We start from the raw sequence: 19,517 nt of genomic DNA on the forward strand, positions 1-19,517 counted from the left end.
TATGTGAATTTAAAATTATTGGATCCTCCCCTGATTTTCTGCCTATCACAGGTACCGTAGGTGCACTGTGCATTAGTTCTGAATAATTTGAAACGATTGATTTGTCTGTTTAAATACCTCAACACCTTATCTCATGCGACACAGATCATTTTGCAGCGTTTGTAATAAGGGTAGAACTTAGGAATGGGGGCCAATGGGGATTCGGATTACAATAGCAATTTATCGCGCATCTTTAAACAATGTTAACGAATGTAGAAATTCACATCATTGTTAGATCATTCAGTGGGCTGAAATTCGTGTTCCAGTTTCAATAAATAATTGTTAAAGTACTGAACATTATTAAAAAATCTGAACCAGTGCCCCTGAGGTCTGCAGTGTATTCAATACCTGGCCGGGTTTGGCCGACAGACAGGTAAAACCTGAACAATATGAAGAAGGTAAGATTGAAGTCAGAATTTCAGGTTGTTGAAAAAATAATATATCTATATAAAATATAAACAATTTTGTTATTCTGACCTCAGGAATTTTTTGTTGTTGGAAAATTTGATAGATTACACGCAATAACGAAAGCAAATATCTTACATTATGGAGAAATCACTTTTTCTCTTTTGGTATACTGGCGGTATTTATTCGACTATACATAATAACTAAGCTAAAGTAGATTTATGTTGTAAAATCTGAAGGCGGATCAAAACATCTAGATTTCATTAGTTTGCAAATATACCATTATTTGTTGTTTCATCACAAGTAGCTTGATCCGTAAAGACAAGCCCCCCCCCCCCCCCCCCCCCCCCCCCCCCCCCCCCCCCCCCAATATAAGAAGAAAAACCTATTAGAAAATAGCATCAATGTCCACTATTTTTTATTGTGTGTCTTATTTAGTGAATCTGTTCAGCTCTTTACATCTTTTCTAACCGTTTCGTGTGTCCATTCACATCCGTTTCTGGGAAGTCCTAGATATTGACACACCTTCTAGGAAGTCCGGGACGTCGCGCACGGTACTGGTGTTACTTTCATACGTGTATAAGAAAATGCTTCAGCTGTGTTTACACAGATGTATATTTTGTGGATTATTGAAGTCTTATACATCAATGGCAAGGAAAATATATAAATAATGACAATAGCTTCTATAAAATATAAAATTGACACACCTTCGGGAAAGCCTTGGTATTACCCCCCCCCCCCCCCCCCTTACACACACACACACACTCACACATCCTCAACCCCAATCTTACAATGTTCAGGTTACGAGTCTCAATGAATATGGCAGAAAACTATTCAACTTGTTATATTATGTTAAAGCGGCCTCTATGTTTGCATTAACTTCCTTTACCTGTGGGTAAATCGTCTATAAATAATAAAGCTAAAAAATAAATGGATTTCAAAATAAGAGAAAAAGCAAATGACACACTGGTTACTCTCTGCTGATAAAATCAGACAAGCACATGGACACAAACTGCATGCTAAGTATTATTCAATTGGTGTATAGATGTGTGCTATGGTGATTCAAAGGTTGATTAATATATAGTGAATCAAGATAGAGTTTTAGTTATGATATTTATTGGGACTAATGATTAAATGTCATGAACTTGGCGAACATTACTAGCTTAGTAGTCCTTTGATCAGTGAATTTTGAGAAAATCTTATTTTGTGGAAAAGAATTTTATTTCGTGGGGGAAACGAATTATATTTTGGGGGAGGAAAATTGATATCATGGGAATGAATTTCATTTCGTGGGGACTAATTTTATTCCGTGAAAGAGAATTTCATTTCGTGGGAACGAATTTTATTTCCTAAGAACATTCAACGAATCTTTTCTTTTTCTTTTTTATAAATCTCATCCGCCTGTCCTAAAGCAGCCACCGCATGCAACACCTAATAATTAGTGATAAATCTCTGAAAAAGTTGCGACCCTTTCTTTGCGATTGCATACGCCTATGTGAACTACTGTCGCGACCACAGGTGCTTTTAGACAAGATTTCCGGTACCCCATGTACTGTTTGAATGTCTAATACCTTGGGTGTTCAGCGAATTTGCTCACAACGTAGGCAAATCATGGAGTACTTAATGAAATGAACAATTGCAGTTTCCTTAATGTATGACGTCTTTGAAAATTGGATAATTTCTGGATGGATCAAATTATTGATTTAGATACAGAAAACAAACAATCTGTACACCACAATTCAAACGAAGCCAGATTTTGTAAAAATATATGCAACATACACACATACAACATTGCCGTGGTTTTAGTTTGCAGAGGCGCACATAAGTCGCGACCCCCCCCCCCCCCTCCCCCCCCCCCTCCCCCAGAAAAAACCCACTGACTGAACAGTTTCCAATAAACGAATATAAAATTTACAAATCCCCTCTCACTAATATTCAGTAATGAAAACATGCCTCACAAATAGACTGCCATCAAGCATGCATTGCTCCTGGATTTCGAGATAATCTTCTCTTTTACACGGTGACCTTTTGAACCATGTATATAGATCAAACGCAAATTTTTCAGCATCCATTATGAATTATGTGAACAAGTGAAGATAACGAACAGCGATTAATTTAAGAAATCCTATCAATAATACAAAATTAAGTGAAGGGTAATGATTAACACGCTTGCTTCTCACAGCTGCGAGCTCGATCCCTGTGTATGTGAGAGGCTTTGTACGACCCGAAGTTTCTTTTAGGGGACACAACATGCACTATCATAACATAAATGGCAACATGGGCGGATCTAGGATTTCAGTTTAGTGACACCATATATTTTCTGTGTTTGTCCAATTTTGAGGATATGAAAAATCCGCAAAAAATACAGTCCAAAATTAGATATTTAATATGGGTATATTTAGGTATGTTGCAACCGCAGACATTGAAAACACACATCACATCGCAAAAACAGTCCAACCTTAGAAAATACTCGTTATACTGTGTTTCAATGAATTGATCTACATTATCTAAGAGTTCCATAAACTCTCGTGATTAAATCTTATTCTGATAAAGGACACATAATCACGATAAACTTTGAAAATTTTAAATTGTGCTAACCCCCCAACCCCCTCCCCAATCCGCAACTGACCTCATCCCTTTTCTTAAATATATATTTTATTGTATATCGAAAAGTAATCCTAAAACTTATGAATAAAAAAAGCAATTCCGTAAAGCATCCCCCCCCCCCCCACACACAAATTAGACATTTTCTTACGGCTGCCCTCTCTTGAAAAATGAAAAGTGTTATTAGTATGCCAATATACAGTGGCTTATTACAAGTACAAATCTACATTTATTTCAGGTCAAATAAAATCGCTATCATGGCATCTGAAGACATTGCCCAAGGTCAATATGTCATTGAATGTGACATCTGCAAACAACCAGTCTCGTTCTTCTGCAGACGATGTGGGGTCAATCTCTGCGATCCTTGTGTTCCGGTACATCTCCGGATTAAGTCCAAGACCGGACATGACGTCGTGGATTACGCCAGTAGAGATGATATTGACACATCTACGTGCGATTCTCATCCACAGAACGAGTGTTCTGTGTACTGCCAGATGTGTGATGTTCCGATATGCACGGTTTGTGTTTTAAACAAACACAAATCACACGAAATGTCCGAGCTGTCAAATAAAATCGAAGAACTGATGAAAACCATTATGAAAGAAAATGAGCGACTTCAAAAATATAAATGTGAACTTGAAAAAATCTTAGATCACACGACACAGAGATTGCCTTCATTATCCAAACTTTACCAACACAAGAAGGATGAAGTGACGTCACGGGGAGAGGAGTGGCACAGACAGATAGATAAAACCGTGAAGACGCTCCACCAGGAACTGGACGACATGCAAAAGGAGCACGAATCACTACTCCAGAAACAGAAACGAGAATTGGAAGAGATTTTAGGAAAAGTTGATGAAACAAACACCGCGACAATGAAACTGAACAATTCACAGAATGTTATAGAAATGAAGAGACTGATACCAATGATTGAAAAGCAGGAAACTCCCTCGGAGATTACACAGTACTCGTTTCCGGTGTTTTACAAATGTGAAATTGACGACAACTATTTGAAATCGTATTTCGGATACATTGAGAATATACAAGAAAGAAAGATTTCTCTGCCGAGATTGATATCTGAAGACGCTGTGATTTCGAATCACAAAATATTAGAGGTGCCGAAAGTTATCACAGCTATAGACACAGGGTTTCCTGCTAGTGGAAAGCATAACGATCGTCTATACGATATTGCTGTTATTGATGATAACAGAGTGTGGATGGGAGGAGCAAGTCAAACACTCAAGTTGTTTGATTTCCAGGGAAACCTCCACGACACTGTCACTATCACAACACGCGGTATGTACCTCACTGTATACAACAAGCAAGTGGTTTACACAGTATCGGGCAGCAATAATACTGTGTATAGAGTAGCCGCGGATAAAACGATCCAGACGATGTTTACAACCGGGGAGTGGACACCACGCGGCATCACGAGTACCGCGTCAGATGACCTACTGGTCTGTCTCCATAAAGATGACCAGTACAAAGTCGTGCGATACAGCGGTACTGGTACCGTACTCCAGGAAATTCAGTACGACTCACAGGGCCAGCCTCTGTACGGAAAAACAAATTACATCACTGAGAATGTCAACGGGGACATCATCGTAACAGACTGGAAGAAAAACGCTGTCATTGCCGTCGATAGATTAGGAATATTTCGGTTTTCTTTCTCTGGGAGGGACACGCAATTTATCGGATGCTGCGTCACTACTGATCCTGCCGGTCACGTTATCATTACTGACCTTCGCGACAAGATCCACATGTTGGACAGGGACGGGCGATTCCTGAGATATATCATTCCAGATCAAGGGATTAATAAGCCACGCAGTGTGTGTATTGTCGGGGACGGGGAGATGTTTGTTGGGGAAAATAATACCGGCATAGCAAAACGAATAAAATATTCAGAGTAATAAACAAAATGAACTGTGTGCTGTCTCGTATGAAATATGTTATTATGCAATAAATTGTGTAAATTAAGCATGCTGTTTTTGATTTTTTGATATTACTTAACACCCCTGTAAATACGAGATCGTTAACCCGGACGCAATAGGTAGCAATCAATTTGACAGCGGGTGAGTTTTGATGTCATTCATGTGTCGATGTTTGATTTAGTTTGACATTTTACAAGATTAATATAGTAGTGACAATTTATGAGAGTTTTGTGTGATGAAAAGATATTCCCACAATTCTTAATATATACGAGTAATCAATCCAATTAATCGACATGGCTCCGAAATTTCTGATCGGTAAATCAATAACTATTTTCATAATGATTCAAATCATTGCAACATTATCTTGATTTTCCGAATCAAAGTAACATACGATTTACCTCTGATATATCCAGGGGTCCGTGTTTGCCCAACTCTCTATTTTGTATTGGTTGTAAGAATTATGATCACTGTTCGTTATCTTCGCCTTTCATGCATCATCAGAACGCGCATTTATTAGCCTCTAGAAATGGTGTTTCTATGGAAAATTGACAAAGTAGAGGCGATCGGCAGCGGAACAAATTGCCCATAAAGTGATCGTATAATGCATTAAATGCGACCGGGTCTATTGGGTATAGTCAACATCATTATGACTGTTTGACTAGACAGATATTTTCCAGTGGCGGATCCAGGAATTCCGATAACTTGGGGTGGGGGTGGGGAACATGTACAAGTCGGGTATTAAACAAAATATTCCACTGGAAATTCCGCATGTTGTAAAACCAGACGGAATATCAATCTAGTCATTATATTATAAAACTAGCATTTTGTTAATTTGTTGTATAGTGATCTAGATGCCAGTAACTCCTTGTATATTTGTGGCGAAATAAGAGGGGAGGGGAGGATGCGTGAGTCCATGGTTCAATTCTAAATCCGCCACTGATTTCAAGTGGCCTAATTGAATATAGGATGTGAAGAGAAATTGATTTCAGGCTGTATTTTTTTTTTCAATCTAATTTTCATGATTTATTGCCCATCCGGTAAATCAAATTAAAAATATGAATAAATATCAAACACTAAATAGATAAATAAAATAATATAAAACCTGACAGTGGTATACTCCAGTGTTGACTTTTACATCTGCGTCCTGTTTCTTGTCAATGCTATCATTAGACAGAAATGTAAAATTATTTAAAAGCGAGTTGCAATACTGTTCATACGATTATTTCATGATGACTACATGTATACGTAACAATTTTTTTCGCCGTAAAGATGATAAGAAAATGTTTATTTCTAGCTGCGAACAAATGAATAGGTGACGCCATATTTTCTTATATTCAACAAAAATACTTAATTTCTATTGTCATGAATAAATTTAAGCTTTATTATTTAATATACCACAATGCTTTGGCAACCTTTTCAAGCTAATTCGATATTTGAGCAACAAATCAACCAGCCTAGGGACAGGTGATATTATCCAGAGTATAAATATATTTATAATGGAAGCACGTAGAACTAGAGAGATTCTCCCTTAAATTTTTAGCTCAACAGACCTGAAAGCTCAAGTGAGTTTTTCTGATCACTTTTTGTTCGGCGTCCGTCTGTCTGTCCGTCAGTAAACTTTTTTACATTTTCAACTTCCTCTCCAGAACTGTTGGACCAATTTCAATCAAACTTGGCACAAAGCATCCATGGGTAAAGGAATTTCATGTTTGTTGAAATAAAGGGGTAGGCCACTTTAAAGGGGAGGTAATCACGAAAATACAAAATTGAATGGGGTCATTTAAATATCTCAAGAACCAGTTGACCAGAAAATTTACATGAAAGGTTTCTGACATAGTGCATCTTAAAGTTTACTAAAATCATGGCCCCCAGAGGTAGGGTGGGGCACAACAGGGAATCAAAGTTTTACATGCGAATATACGTGTGTTTAGGGAAAATCTTTTAAATCTTCTCAAGAACTACTGCGTCGGAAAAGCTGAAATTTACATGAAAACTTTCTGACATCGTGCAGATTCAAGTTTGTTAAATTCATGACCCGTTGAGGTAGGGCGGGGCCACAATAGGGAATCAAATTTTAATATGCAAATATATAACGGAAATCTTTAAAACTCTTCTTCTCAAGAACCACCAGGCCAGAAGAGTTGACATTTACTTGATTCCCTGATATAGAGTTGGTTCTAATTTGTTTAAATCATTGTCCCTGGGGGTTAGGAAGGGGCCGCAATAGGGGAACTCAGTTTTATATACTGATATATTATAGAAAACAATCTTGAAAACTATTTCTTGAACTATTTAAGCTAGAGCTTTTATATTTTGTATATGCATTATTTACAGAAATACCTTCCATGTGATTCCTTGGTATGTGATCCTATGACCTTGACCTGGAAGTCTGACCTATTTTTGATAAAATTCTTACTTATACAATATGTCTTGAACAATTTAGGATTGATCTTTCATAACTTGTATCAATTTCTTATGGCAAGCCCTTTGCTTTATTATCAGGTTCTTTGACCTTGTGACTTTGAGCTCTGAGTTTGACCTACTTTTTAGAAAACATGGCATATTAAGCATATCCGGAACTATTTAAGTAGGGATTTCATATTCTGTGTATATATTATTTGGTAAGAGCTTGTGGTAAAACGGTGTTTGATCTTTTGACCTTGGAGTTTGACCTACCTTTGAAAAAACCCTGACCTATTTAATATCTCATGAACTATTTAAGGTACGGCGTTCATATTTTGTATATAGACCTTGTCATAATTTGGTGTTTGACCTAATGACCTTGAACAGCGACAGGGCTAAGATGACTCAGGTGAGCGATGTGGCCTATTGGCCTCTTGTTTGACAGCCTACATTTCCCGTTATTTTTACATTCAAAAACTATATTTACAATCAAATGTAAAATATATCGGGTTATACCCCCTCCCTTTTTTTCCAAAGTAGTATCGAGTGTTCAGAATGTAAGCTTTATCGAGTGAAGATAACGAGCGTTGACAGTTGCACCCCGCGGTAAGCCCATATCTTGATATGGTAATTAGAGTAATCTGTACTTAAAAGTAGTATGTATAGAACGTCCTCACAACTGGTATGTACTGTAGTTCGTCAGACAGCATTTGACCTATGAATTGAACCCGTGTAGAGGAGGACGAACACTTGCTAACCCCCGACCCTCTACGATTTAAGATTGGTAAGTTTGAATAGAAATCGTCGTTTAGTTTGTGTATGCGTGTGCTTTTGCTTACATCCCCCATGATTTTAAGTTCGGGTTTATTTAGGTTTTAAATCTTTATTGATTTTTCTTTTGGTTGTCAAGAATTATAGACAACTGTGAACTTCTCATAAGACTGTCCTCTCCCTTACTTTGAAAACCAGGGCTCCCCGCCTGTAATTCCAATCCACCAGTGAATGTAACAATCATTCCAGAAGATGTACCAGGTAGCAGACAGATATCACTAAATGTATTTCATTTTGAATTCATGCCTTAATTTTATTCTTCTATAAATTTAAATGCAAAGTGAAGATAAGGAACAGTGATCAATCTCATAACTCCTATAAGCAATACAAAATAGATAGTTGGGCAAACATGGACCCCTGGACACACCAGGGGTGTGATCAGGTGCCTAGGAGGAGTAAGCATCCCCTGTTGACCGGTCACACCCGCCGTGAGCCCTATATCCTGATCAGGTAAACGGAGTTATCCGCAGTCAAAATCAGTGTGCCAAGAACGGCTTAACAATAGGTTTGAAACACGTCAGACAGCATTTGACCCAATTCAATGTTGTACGGACGAAGTAGATCGTTAAGTAAATATGGGCTGATTTATTTGGATTTATTTCTGTTGTTAAACATCACGAAAAAATATTCAAATATTACCGGTAAGATACAAAAAAACTTGCACACATCTGCAAATTGATATACTTTGATGTTCTATTATACAAGGTTTGTATTTTTACAAACACTTACGAAGTTGCCGTGTGTATTTTTTATCTAGGAAAATTATAGATTAGAAAACGTTTTGTTTATTTGTCTTCAAACTAATATTAGATTTCGGGAATAAGAGAATATCTTACAACGTTTCCGTAACATATATTATTTTAACGATTTAGCTATCTCGTTATAACGAGATAACTATCTCCTTATAACGAGATAGTCATCTCCTTATCACGAGATAGTCATCTCCTTATCAAGAGATAGTCATCTCCTTATCTCGAGATAGCTAATTCATTATAACGAGATAATCAACTCTTTATAACTAGATAAGTAACTCGTTATAACGAGATATTAACTCGTTATGACGAGATACTAACTCGTTATAACGAGCTAGATTTTTTTTCCACTTTGTACATTTCACTGACCGCATGAAATGTTAATTTTACATGAGCACAAGGCTGCAGATTAATCGTCTCATATATTGCCATGTAAAATATTCTTCCCTATCTTGGCCTCATCATACCCACTAGGATCACGATTTTAATGAATTGTAATCTACACTGCCGGGTGATGCTTGCTTATCAATATAACTAACCATGGCCCTGATGGTCTTGAGAAGACGATTTCATATAAAACTTTGATCCCTTATTGAGGTCTAATCCTACACTCCGGGTTCATGATTGGAACAAACTTTAATCTGATCTACCTGTGCTTGTAGACAGGACTTTCGGTATCCCCCATTCTTGTAGTTTTGAATATTCAATTCCTTGGGTATTTCGGTTGCATTTCTGAAAAATATGTAACTTCAGAGTGTACTTTTTTCAATGAGAAACACGAATTTCGCCCAGAAACTGTTTTTATAAATGTCATATCATCGATAATCTTATGAGCACAGGTGCTTGTGGGGAGGACTTCTGGTACCCCCTTCTTGTATTTTTAAATGTTTAATTCCTTGGGTATTTCGCGTGTATGTTTGAAACACGTCAGACAGCGTTCGACCCAATGACAGGTTGTATTTGTAAATCAGATCGTCATAATAACCATAGAGTCTACGATATTCTGACTAAATGTATTTATTTTAGAAGATTTCCATACACAATTTACACGTACAATATATCTACCACAGATAGGATATTGACCTCATCAATTAATGCTACATTTCACCATCAGTCATTCTATCTACGTCACATTCGGAAAGGTCAGTTATGGTTCTAATATTACAATGTGCACAACGCTTAACATACCAGATAACAACGAAAGTAATGAGCCTACCTAAAGTCATGTGGGATCAAGAAATTGGAGAAATTTAATTAGAGAACAGCCGTGAGTGTAAGTGTCTGAATCATTACAGTGTAGTTAAATGGTAATGTGTTGCTTGTTTAATAATCGCAAACATTGGGGAGTCTAGTATTACCGTCTCGTTCAGTAAATGAAAGTCACGAACAGATACCAACAGACCTTAACGCTCACCTGAGCATCACACCAAAATGTTCGCGGTAGCCACGTGATTTCAGCACTCACGTGGCAGCTGGGAGGTCACGTGTTCTAGCGACAGTCCCAGCGGCCGTCAAACTAAGACGTTAAGTGGATAGTGAATGTTTCTTCCGAAACACCCGGCATCCGAAGCGAGAGACTGGGGACTTTCAAATATTAATATGATAGGTCCCGTGTTATGATAGTCATTGGCAAATGTAATTAACAAATAGTGATCAATCTCATTACATATATAAACGATACAAATTTAAGAGAAGGGCTCACACGGACCCCAAGATATACTAGAGGTAGGATCCAGTGCCTAAGAGGGGTAAGCATCCCTAGTTGACTGATCTCTCTCTCTTTCACACACACACACACACACACACCAAGAAAATAAAACCAATTGATCAGTGGTAAAACAATCCAGAGTCTCTGAACTAGAATCTGTCAGTTTTTTTAAACATTAAAAGTAACTAAGCAGTAGGAGGTTACAACCAGGGTCAGATATCTCTATCAATATTTCACTCAGGTCCCCTTTGTTATGTGTTATAGATTAAAAGAATTCTTAATTTACTTTGCGTGTATTTTCACTAGTCTACAGTTCATACTACCACACCGTTGTGTCCAAGTTGTTTACCAAAAGGAAGCGGAAATCACAATTCCGTTACAGGTCCTCATGGTCGTTATAAATATGTACCTCTTTTACGTACCTAACAAGAGTAATATATATATAGAGATAGATAGATAGATAGATAGATAGATAGATAGATAGATAGATAGATAGATAGATAGATAGATTAGTAAAAGGTATCTTCGCATGCCAAGTTTTCGATTCCCTTACTTTAACCTAACCCTTGGCAGTTTCCATATTTTCCATCACTACCCTCTACCAGGTTTCAAAGAGTTATCTCTCTTTAATTGTAAAATCATCAACCAATCAGAGGGAATCTTCGTGAATGGTATACAGTGCAATAAACAAGCGTGTTGAAAAATTAAAATGGATGAAGATTAAGGCAAATAAACGAAATTTTCAAGAGTTAATGTTTCTCTAGTTATGCTAGAGGGACCGAGCAAAATTTATTAATTTTCTTAAGTCTTCTCAGAAGTTCTTTAGTTCCGCCTACCTGAAAGGAAAACTGAATGCATAGTTCTGTTGAACAGGAAGCCCCCTAGAAACAAGTTCATGACCCCAGGGACAAGAGTTCAGTATTTAGGGTGCGGCCAGAATAGGCATACTGTATTATTTACAACGCTTGAAAAGCTTCTTTTCATATGTTGGCACTAATTAAAATCTGACTGCACATTCAAGAAGATTTCTGCCAAATTTGTAAATTTCTTTGCTCCCGGAGTAGGGTTTCAGACTCTAGGATGGGGCCAAGAAGATAAAAGGTGTGGGGAGTGTCAACATAAGTGATGGTTGAAATGAACAAGTGAGCAGTGATCAATTTCATAACTTTTATAAGCAATACAAAATAGAGAGTTGGGCAAACACGGACCCCTGGATATACCAGAGGTGGAATCATGGGACTAGGAGGAGTAAGCATCCCTTGTCGCCCGTTCACACCCGTAGTGAACCCTATATCTTGATCATCATCAATTTAATTGTTTTACACATCTCGTGTTTTATTCATTTATCATTGTTAATGAAAGAAACATTGAAAAAAAAACCAAGAATAAAAAACAAAAACCCAGAATCAATCTTTAGTATCCTCGATTGGAATAATTTGTGATCATTTCTTGTGGTAGAATAGATCCTCAGTAATATCCCCCTCACTTGTCGTAAGAGGCAACTAAATGGGGCGGTCCTTCGGATAAGACCGCAAAAACCGAGGCCCCGTGTCACAGCAGGTGTGGCACGATCAAGATCCCTTCCTGCTTAATGGCCATAAGCACCGAGCATAGGCCTAAATTTTGCAGCCCTTCACCGGCAGTGGTGACGTCTCCATATGAGTGAAATATTCTCGAGAGGGACGTTAAACAATATTCAATCATTTCTTACGATACTATACCCCCTCCCATCTTATTCAAAAAAGATGCCATTGAACCAAATATATTGACCTCTAGATCTGCACTGTGCTTAAGGCCGTAGTACTTCGTGAACGCTCTTTATCGTGCGAATGTCTACCGCGGTACACTCATAAATATACGGAAAACTCGAGAACTGAAGTTAAGAGTTAATGCAGCTCAAATTCTCTGTCAACTTCACCATGTAAAGCGATGAATTAACATGGCTTATTACACCAAAAAATGTATTCATTATTTGTCGAAATGCGCATCTGGTGCATCAAAATTGGTACCGTATAAGTTTTACATTGACCACTGGGTCGAGGCCTCTGCTGGTGGACTGTTAGTCCCCGAGGGTCTCTACAGCCCAGTAGCTAAGTACTTCGTTACTAGCTTGAAAATATGGATGTATATTTAATCGCTGTTATCAAATTTAGAAATTCATTTCAAACTTAAGGATTATCTCCTTCATGCATAGCTCTTATCCTTAGACGAATTTGACACCACTTTTTATGGCACGCTGTTTTTGGCTATAATAGGTCTAAAACTTCATTGGGGTTTTTTTTTTTTCGGATTTCAAACATTTCGGTTGAGCATCACTGAAGAGACATTATTTGTCGAAATGCGCATCTGGTGCATCAAAATTGGTACCGTATAAGTTTTACATTATGAACCCTGGGTCGAGGCCTCTGCTGGTGGACTGTTAGTCCCCGAGGGTCTCTACAGCCCAGTAGCTAAGTACTTCGTTACTAGCTTGAAAATACGGATGTATATTTAATTGCTGTTATAAAATTTAGAAATTCATTTCAAAATTAAGGAATAACTCCCTCATGCAAAGCTCTTATCCTTGGACGAATTTGGCTCCACTTTTTTGGCACGCTGTTCTTGGCTATATTTAGCTCTAAAACTTCATAGTTATTTCGGATTTCAAACATTTTGGTTGAGCATCACTGAAGAGACATTATTTGTCGAAATGCGCATCTGGTGCATCAAAATTGGTACCGTATAAGTTTTACATTCAATAGCTCGTAAAAGCATTTTATATGAAGTACCATTTCACCCATCTTCGGATACCCACAGGTGATCTCGATTTTTACTCGTGATGAGTGACACAGGCTTTCAATCATTTTATATGAGTTTTTGTGCTTTTGTTCCGGAAGGATAAAAACGATGCTTTATTTGCAAATAAGAGATTTTAAAATCCAAATTTTGTTTTGTTTTAGTGCGTGATACAGTCTGTATCAATATAGACGTTCTAATTAAGGATATTTATGAGCATTACAGGGGTCAACAGGGGATGCTTACTCCTCCTAGGCACCTGATCCCACCTCTGGTGTGTCCAGGGGTCCGTGTTTGCCCAACTATCTATTTTGTATTGCTTGTAGGAGTTATGAGATTGATCACTCTTCGTTATCTTCACCTTGCATTACAAAGTTTATTCCGAAGAAAAAGACCACGAAAACATATAAGATAATTGAAAACTTGTATCACTCTTTCGATGGTGAAATCATACTTTATATGACATGCTTTAATAAGCTATCAAATAAAATGTTGGTGTAATGAGTCACCTTTTAATAGAAATTTTCAGTTCGAATGATACTTTAATAAATGTTGGTAGGAAGTCTTAACACACGTGTGTTGGGGGAATGTTATAATTTTTTAGTATCAGCATTTGAAGTCGTGTATTGGGGAATATTATAATTTTTTAATATCAGCATTTTTAGTCTTGTATTATGAGAATATTGTGATTTGTTAGCATCAACATTTTTAGTCGTGGATTGGGGACCATGTTATACTTCACTGTGTTGGTGCATTTGAGAGGTGTTGGAGGGTGAGGTTGGATCGCAATGAGATGGACAGTATTATGACTGATAATACATTCACCAATCGGTTAACGATATATATTCAACCAACCTACCAATATCAAACAAACAAACAAAAGACTTGTTTTCAGCATTTCATCTGATAAGATAGACACACGTTACTAAAGGTATTGTTTTCCTTCGGGACAAATTCTCAGTTTGTTAAGAGAATTGCGTGAACGGACAATCCGTGTGATTAGGTATGACAAGCACCAGTCATAATGAGGCGTTTATGACAAGACAATATCCCCACATAGTGTAAAGAACATAGGACGAGTCATTTAGGGAATAATGAGCCGTAAATGAACAACTTCAAAGCAAGGCTTAAATCAACCGCTAATTGGGTTCAAAAGAGGGTGACTCTGGGCGCCTTTGCACAATTGGATGGCGGCCTTTTGTTTTCCTCCCACAACGTAAACAACCCTGTGGTCTGAATCAAAATGGGACGATTCTGATTTCATGTGACTTGGTTGGTTGGTTTACATCTGATTATGACGCTTAATTGTGTTGGTTGATTTTGTTTTTTGCCTTTTTTTTTTTTTTTTTTTTTTTTTTGTATTACGTTCCGTCGAGAATTTGTTTTTCATATTAAAATGTCAAAAGCTGTCGGTTTATTACCACTAATTCATAGTAGCAGTAAGGGTTCATAACGTGCCAAAGCTTGCCGTGACACGTGCGGGGTCTCCATTTTTAAGGTCATATCTGAAAGACCTGTAATTCTCTCAGTCTTAGGTTTGATTGCACGGGTGGGGCTCGAACTCACAACATTCCGGTTTATAAAGCGAACTCTCTACCACTGAGCTACCGCGGTCGTGTAGCAGTATCTTTGCCTCCGAAATCCTTGTACGGGGTGGTTTAGCAACCATGTAATTTAGATGAAAAGGGGGCGATTGTGAATTATAATATTCCAACAACCCATTAAAGGGACTGGTTCACGATTTTTGATAAAAATATTTTTCATTTTTGTTGTTAAACATTAAAAATATAACTCATTTAATGTTGACAGCCAAAATTTTTACCTTCTGAATACAAGAATAAAAGCAATATTTAGCCTTAAATCTGTGTTATGTAAACAAAGACTCGAGTCTTTTTATGTAAACAAACAAACAAGTGAAATGTTGATTTTATAATGTAAAGCATCTTAATTTTACATAGTCACAAATTTTAACTTTTAGATGACACATTTTACCCTCAAAATGCTTGAAATATGAAAGATATAATAAACGTAGATCGATATCCATTTCTTTTGAAAATGTAAATAATAACATACCCCAATCTTTGTTTACAAAATAGATACTTATAACTTTCTAAAATGAGCTTCTGTGATAATGTATAACCTTGATTTTTATGTGAAATCTTTAAAACACATTAGACAGTAGATTTTCATCATTAAAGGTGAAATACAAAATTTTGGAGAAAATCGTGAATCAGTCCCTTTAAAATGGGTTTGCGATGTGTTCTGTCTGGAGTATATAAATAATAAGTCTTTAATGAACTCCTCTCAAATAAAGTTACAGGTGGCGTCCACAGGGTTCACTCAGTCTGTTCACCCCCTATTACTACGACAAGGCTAAGTCATAACTTTGTAATTAGAAGTTTTAAAGAAGATAATTTGGTCAAAGTATATTAGTAAAAATTGCTTGGAAGTATTGGCAAAGACTGACATCTTAAAAAATAAAAATAGTTGCACAAGCAATATTGCATGTAAAAAGATATATTGAGAAATGAAACATTTGTACAAATCATATTACAGTACCTGCAAAAAGAAATATTGAAAATTTAAATGAAATATTTGTATCAGCCGCATTATATGTAAAAATAATATTAAAAAGGAACATTACAAGCTCTGTCTGAGAACAAAGGTAGAGTTATTTCTGGTCAGATGGTGTTTTCAGGCCCGGGACCAGGGCTATCCGACAAAAGGCAAGGGTTCTATTTGTGTATTTGTTATACATCCCTCGGAGAATTCTTCACTCATATTACGACGTCTTTAATTGTAAGTTAAATAACCCAGATTAAGACCTATGTATGTGAAAGTTGATTTATTTCTCGGGGGGGGGGGGGGATTCCACCTTGTTGTTACTGAAAACAAATCAATATATGACCTGTTATCATTAATTTAGTGTTCTCTGTTTTGTACGAAGTGCTGAAGACACGGAATTGTACATACTAAAGAATGCATAGGCACTTAAATGTTTGATGTTTTTTTCCTCTAATACAAGGATGATGGATCCTGGTCGATATTGCTACTCCAGGCAACGTCATTTGATATCGAAACTTTAATTAAGTACTTCACAGAAAATTTATTATTGAAGTACAATAGGGTCTCCTTTTAGAGGAACGTGATTAGAATACTGATATGAGATACCATGTAGAACATCAAGGTGTATCATTAAACGAAGGTATTGAGTTGTTCAATAGGGCGTCCCTCTGCGATCAATTAAAAATTAAGACGCTTATCTGATCAAGATGTAGGGGTTATGGCGGATGTGACTGATCAACAGAGGATGCTTACTCCTCTTAAGCCCCGTTCACATACGCTGATTTACTCACGAGGTGCAAATTTTTGCATATTTACACCCATATGGAAAAGTATATTTTCTAAGCGTTCGCATAGTACTAACAAAAATTAGGGTCAAATGACATTGATTCTCGAAGTTTAATAAAGATGGCGGATTAGTTTTTAGAAGGGGGGGGGGGATAATTTACTGTGTAGCTCTAGGTTTTTGTGCTGGGCTAGGTCGATTGAAGGATCGATGTGTAGCTTTAGGTTTTTGTACTGGACTAGGTCGATTGAGGGATCGATGTGTAGCTTTAGGTTTTTGTGCTGGACTAGGTCGATTGAGGGATCGATGTGTAGCTTTAGGTTTTTGTGCTGGACTAGGTCGATTGAGGGATCGATGTGTAGCTTTAGGTTTTTGTGCTGGACTAGGTCGATTGAGGGATCGATGTGTAGCTTTAGGTTTTTGTGCTGGACTAGGTCGATTGAGGGATCGATGTGTAGCTTTAGGTTTTTGTGCTGGACTAGGTCGATTGAGGGATCGATGTGTAGCTTTAGGTTTTTGTGCTGGACTAGGTCGATTGAGGGATCGATGTGTAGCTTTAGGTTTTTGTGCTGGACTAGGTCGATTGAGGGATCGATGTGTAGCTTTAGGTTTTTGTGCTGGACTAGGTCGATTGAGGGATCGATGTGTAGCTTTAGGTTTTTGTGCTGGACTAAGTCGATTGAGGGATCGATGTGTAGCTTTAGGTTTTTGTGCTGGACTAAGTCGATTGAGGGATCGATGTGTAGCTTTAGGTTTTTGTGCTGGACTAAGTCGATTGAGGGATCGATGGGCTAGGTCGATTGAGGGATCGATGGGCTAGGTCGATTGAGAGATCGATGGGCTAGGTCGATTGAGGGATCGATGGGCTAGGGAAAGGTCAACAGATTGGTACGACAGAATGGTGTTACAAACGTTTGACAATTCTCAATGGATCGAGAACTTTTGAATGAGAAGACACACATTTGAAATGCTTTGTAATGATCTGGACAATTACTTGGCTCCCAAGGGAAAATGTGGTGGCCAGCCTCATCACATCGAATGGTAACCTATTTCAAAGTGATGCTTCATGTGTTGCTATTGTATGTACAGGTAGGCTCGATTACCGGTAAGTGACAATAGCATCGAATTCGTCATACATATAATGGATTTATAGAATCCTCGCGTCTTGGAAGCGGCATAAGATGGCGCGGTGTAGTCAAAATTTACGCTTCTTTGCCCAGGTGGATGTCGACATGTTTTATGACGTCACAGTGAACATTATACCGGTACCTGCTTAGTCGAGTGTGACAGGTTTGGGGTGATGCGTTATGGTGTGCGCGAGATATGTAGTGGTTGCAAACCCACTTGGACATCAGTGTAGGCAATTTGACAGTGTTAGTAGCTGTCTGGTGTGTTCCAATACCCCCCACCCCACCCCACCCCACCCCACCCCCTTGGACAACTACAGTTCGATTCATGACTCAAAAAAAAAAAAGCGGATCGAATTCAAGGTCACTGGTTAGAAACACCGTTTTATAAATGTCATACCAAATATGAATCGTGACTGCTGGGCGCTTGGCAAAAGAACAAAAGAACAGTCACTACTTATGTAAAACGTGTAAGGTTTGACACGGTCACCGTTTGACACATCACCGGAAGTCACTACCTTTGTACAAAATAGGGTTAGACGCATCACCGAAGTCACTACCTATGTAAAACGTCTAGGTTTTGACACATCACCAGAAGTCACTACCTGTGTAAAAATATAGGGTTCGACACATCACTGGAAGTCACTTTCTATGTAAAATGTCTAGGGTTCGACACATCACCGGAATGGAGAATTGAACCCTGGCATGATTATGCTCACATATACATGTATAGTGTGGGCGTAATTCATGTATCATAAGTAATATCTCTCTGCTGAAATTATGAAAAATACCATCTAAGGTTTGGAATTGAGACTCAAGGTTTGACTAACATAAAATTCTTCAAAAGAAATGTTGTTTCCTGCCAGTGGGCTATCTGATAAAGCTTGCACATTGTAACACTCAATTTCGAATGCGAATTGAACATGCAGTTAGTCCGTTTATTTAGTGTTACTAAGTTCAGGGCTTCGTGTATATACACATGTGTCTGTGACGAAGAACCACTATATTACACGTATATACACATGCATCTGTGACGAAGAACCACTATATTACACGTATATACACATGTATTTGTGACGAAGAACCACTATATTACACTTATATAAACATGACTGTATCTGTGACGAAAAGCCACCGTAGTGCATGTATGCATTACGCCACATACATCCTGCACATGAACTGGCGGTCTCCGTACTTTATATTTAAAGGACTGTTCAAAATATGTAGCGAATCTACAGTATTAAAGTAATTCCACCCTCCTGTGATGTCATCAGATTTTGCAAAATCAATGATTTATTTAGATTTATGCATGATAGGAACATAAATTTTGTTGGAGTTTTTTCTGATAGTTATTGTAAAAAATCTTGTTAAAAATAAACTATTTTAAAAGTCTAAGTTATAGATAAATAATCAATGATACGTTTCAAAATATTGAATCCAAGGGCAATAACTCTGTTTCTATTGATTTCTTTATCAAGTCTATTATGCGATAGATTTCCTTTATTTTTTACAGATATTTTGTATATTTTTGTGAAGATACAGTTTCATGAAATTGTTATGAATGCTACTATATGGTCATAAACAGCTTGTATG

At 37.5% G+C, this 19,517-nt stretch overlaps 2 protein-coding genes across 2 annotated transcripts; one reads left to right on the plus strand and one right to left on the minus strand.

Annotated features, from left to right (window-relative positions):
* The first annotated feature begins 225 nt into the window (after positions 1-225).
* On the plus strand, positions 226-5,025 carry LOC130050450 (uncharacterized). The gene is made up of 2 exons (XM_056150568.1): positions 226-437; positions 3,287-5,025. Exon 2 carries the CDS (start codon positions 3,306-3,308, stop codon positions 4,956-4,958), a length of 1,653 nt encoding a protein of 550 aa, XP_056006543.1. The 5' UTR covers positions 226-437; positions 3,287-3,305; the 3' UTR covers positions 4,959-5,025.
* An 11,931-nt stretch (positions 5,026-16,956) lies between these two features.
* On the minus strand, positions 16,957-17,827 carry LOC130048463 (putative uncharacterized protein DDB_G0290521). The gene is made up of 2 exons (XM_056145244.1): positions 17,792-17,827; positions 16,957-17,613 (listed from the first exon to the last, which is right to left on the minus strand). The coding sequence occupies exons 1-2, from the start codon at positions 17,825-17,827 to the stop codon at positions 16,957-16,959; spliced, it is 693 nt and encodes a 230-aa protein (XP_056001219.1).
* Positions 17,828-19,517: the final 1,690 nt, after the last annotated feature.

This window comes from Ostrea edulis, chromosome 1, assembly GCF_947568905.1.
Source record: "Ostrea edulis chromosome 1, xbOstEdul1.1, whole genome shotgun sequence".
NCBI classification, from domain to species: Eukaryota; Metazoa; Mollusca; class Bivalvia; order Ostreida; family Ostreidae; genus Ostrea; species Ostrea edulis.